Source organism: Sus scrofa, chromosome 13 (assembly GCF_000003025.6).
Source record: "Sus scrofa isolate TJ Tabasco breed Duroc chromosome 13, Sscrofa11.1, whole genome shotgun sequence".
NCBI lineage: Eukaryota > Metazoa > Chordata > Mammalia > Artiodactyla > Suidae > Sus > Sus scrofa.
Window position 1 is genome coordinate 147,178,843 of NC_010455.5, and position 1,874 is coordinate 147,180,716.

The window sequence follows — 1,874 nt, forward strand, 5'->3', positions numbered from 1 at the left end:
CATAGACCTAAATGTAAAATCAAAACTTTAAAACTATATAAAACATAGAATAAAATCTTGTACCTTAGTTTCGCCAAAATTTTTCTCTATCTAAAAGCAAAAACACTCTCTGTAAAATTTTTTTAAAAAGATAAATTGGAAGTTAATGAAAAATTTAAAATGTCTTCTCTCTGAAAAACACTGTTAAGAGAATGAAAAGTCAAGCCACAGACTGGATGAAATATTTACAAAACATATATCTGAAAAAGAACTTGTATCTAGAATATATAAATAATTCTCATAAATCAATACTATGAAAGCCAACTGCCCAATTTCAAAAAATGGACAAAGTACTTGAAAAGGGATTTTACTTCATCAAAGAAGATAGATGACAAGTAAGTAAATGACAAGATTTTCAGCATTTTTAGTCATTAGGGAAATGCAAATAGAATCAAAATGAGCTAACACTACACTCCTACAAGAATGACTAAACTGAAAAAGACTAATCATATACAGTGTTGAGGATGTGGAGAAACTGCTAGTGGGAATGTAAAAATGACACAACCCCACCTTGGAAAACAGTTTAGCAGTTTCTCAAAAAGTTAAAAATACATTTACTCTATGATCTAGACATTTCTTCTCATAGGTATTTACGTAAGAGAAACAAAAATATGTCCACACAAAGACTTGTATACACATACTCACAGCAGCTATTTTTGTAGCAGCCCAAACCTAGAAGCAACCCAATTACCTATCCACCAGTGAATGGATAAATTATGGTGTACCTATACAACAGAATACAACTTAGAAATAAAAAGGGGGCGGCGGTGACCCACAGTGATTCGGCCGCCGCGCCGGGGGATGGGGGGTTTGTGCGGGACTCTTTTCTTTCGGACTGACCGCGGGGCAGCTGGGGAGCATGTCGACCCCGGCCCGGAGGAGACTTATGCGAGATTTCAAGCGATTGCAAGAGGACCCACCTGTGGGTGTCAGTGACGCACCATCTGAAAACAACATCATGCAGTGGAATGCAGTTATATTTGGACCAGAAGGGACACCCTTTGAAGATGGTACTTTTAAACTAGTAATAGAATTTTCTGAAGAATATCCAAATAAACCGCCAACTGTTAGGTTTTTATCCAAAATGTTTCATCCAAATGTGTATGCTGATGGTAGCATATGTTTAGATATCCTTCAGAATCGATGGAGTCCAACTTATGATGTATCTTCTATCCTAACATCAATTCAGTCTCTGTTGGATGAACCAAATCCAAACAGTCCAGCCAATAGCCAGGCAGCACAGCTTTATCATGAAAACAAACGAGAATATGAGAAGAGAGTTTTGGCCATTGTTGAACAAAGCTGGAATGATTCATAATAGACAACTGGTCTGTTAATCTTTTTCATCATTGTTGTGTATAATTTACCTCTCAGTAGAAAGGCTAACAAATTTTAAGTGCCACAGGTTTTAAGGATTCTGCAGAGAAAAAAAAAAAAAAAAAGTCCTTCAGTTTAGAACCTACAAAAGCTCGTGTATCTTGATTAATGTACTTTTTATTGCATGGTGTGAACTAAGTTATTGCTTACATAAATTTGTAATATATCCTGTTTGTATTTTTTTCCAAGTGTATAATGTTGGTGTGGAGTTTTCATGACAGAATATACACATTTTGTAAATCTGTACTTTTTTCAAAAAAAAAAAAAAGAAAGAAAGAAAAAGGAATAAATTGTTGATACATGCAGCAACATGGAAGGGTATTAAGTGAGTGAAAGAAGACTAAAAACTGGCAATACTGTATGATTCTCTTTATAATACAAAATTCTAGAAAATGCAAATGAATCTGTAGTGATAGGACACAAATCAGTCGTGTGCTGGTAACAGGGAGTCAGAAGGG

General features: G+C 35.2%; 1 protein-coding gene across 2 annotated transcripts; it reads left to right on the plus strand.

Annotated features, from left to right (window-relative positions):
• Window positions 824–1,662, plus strand: LOC100156381 (ubiquitin-conjugating enzyme E2 B-like). 2 transcript variants are annotated; one of them, XM_021070382.1, is made up of 2 exons: window positions 824–1,049; window positions 1,140–1,662. In XM_021070382.1, the coding sequence occupies exons 1-2, from the start codon at window positions 899–901 to the stop codon at window positions 1,355–1,357; spliced, it is 369 nt and encodes a 122-aa protein (XP_020926041.1). In that variant the 5' UTR covers window positions 824–898; the 3' UTR covers window positions 1,358–1,662. The 2 variants fall into 2 exon arrangements, with proteins under 2 accessions (XP_020926041.1, XP_020926040.1); XM_021070381.1 differs by having other exon boundaries at window positions 825–1,662.

Coding starts and splice junctions, on each gene's coding strand:
- LOC100156381 (XM_021070381.1), top strand. CDS start 899: ATGTCGACCCCGGCCCGGAGGAGACTTATGCGAGATTTCAAGCGATTG.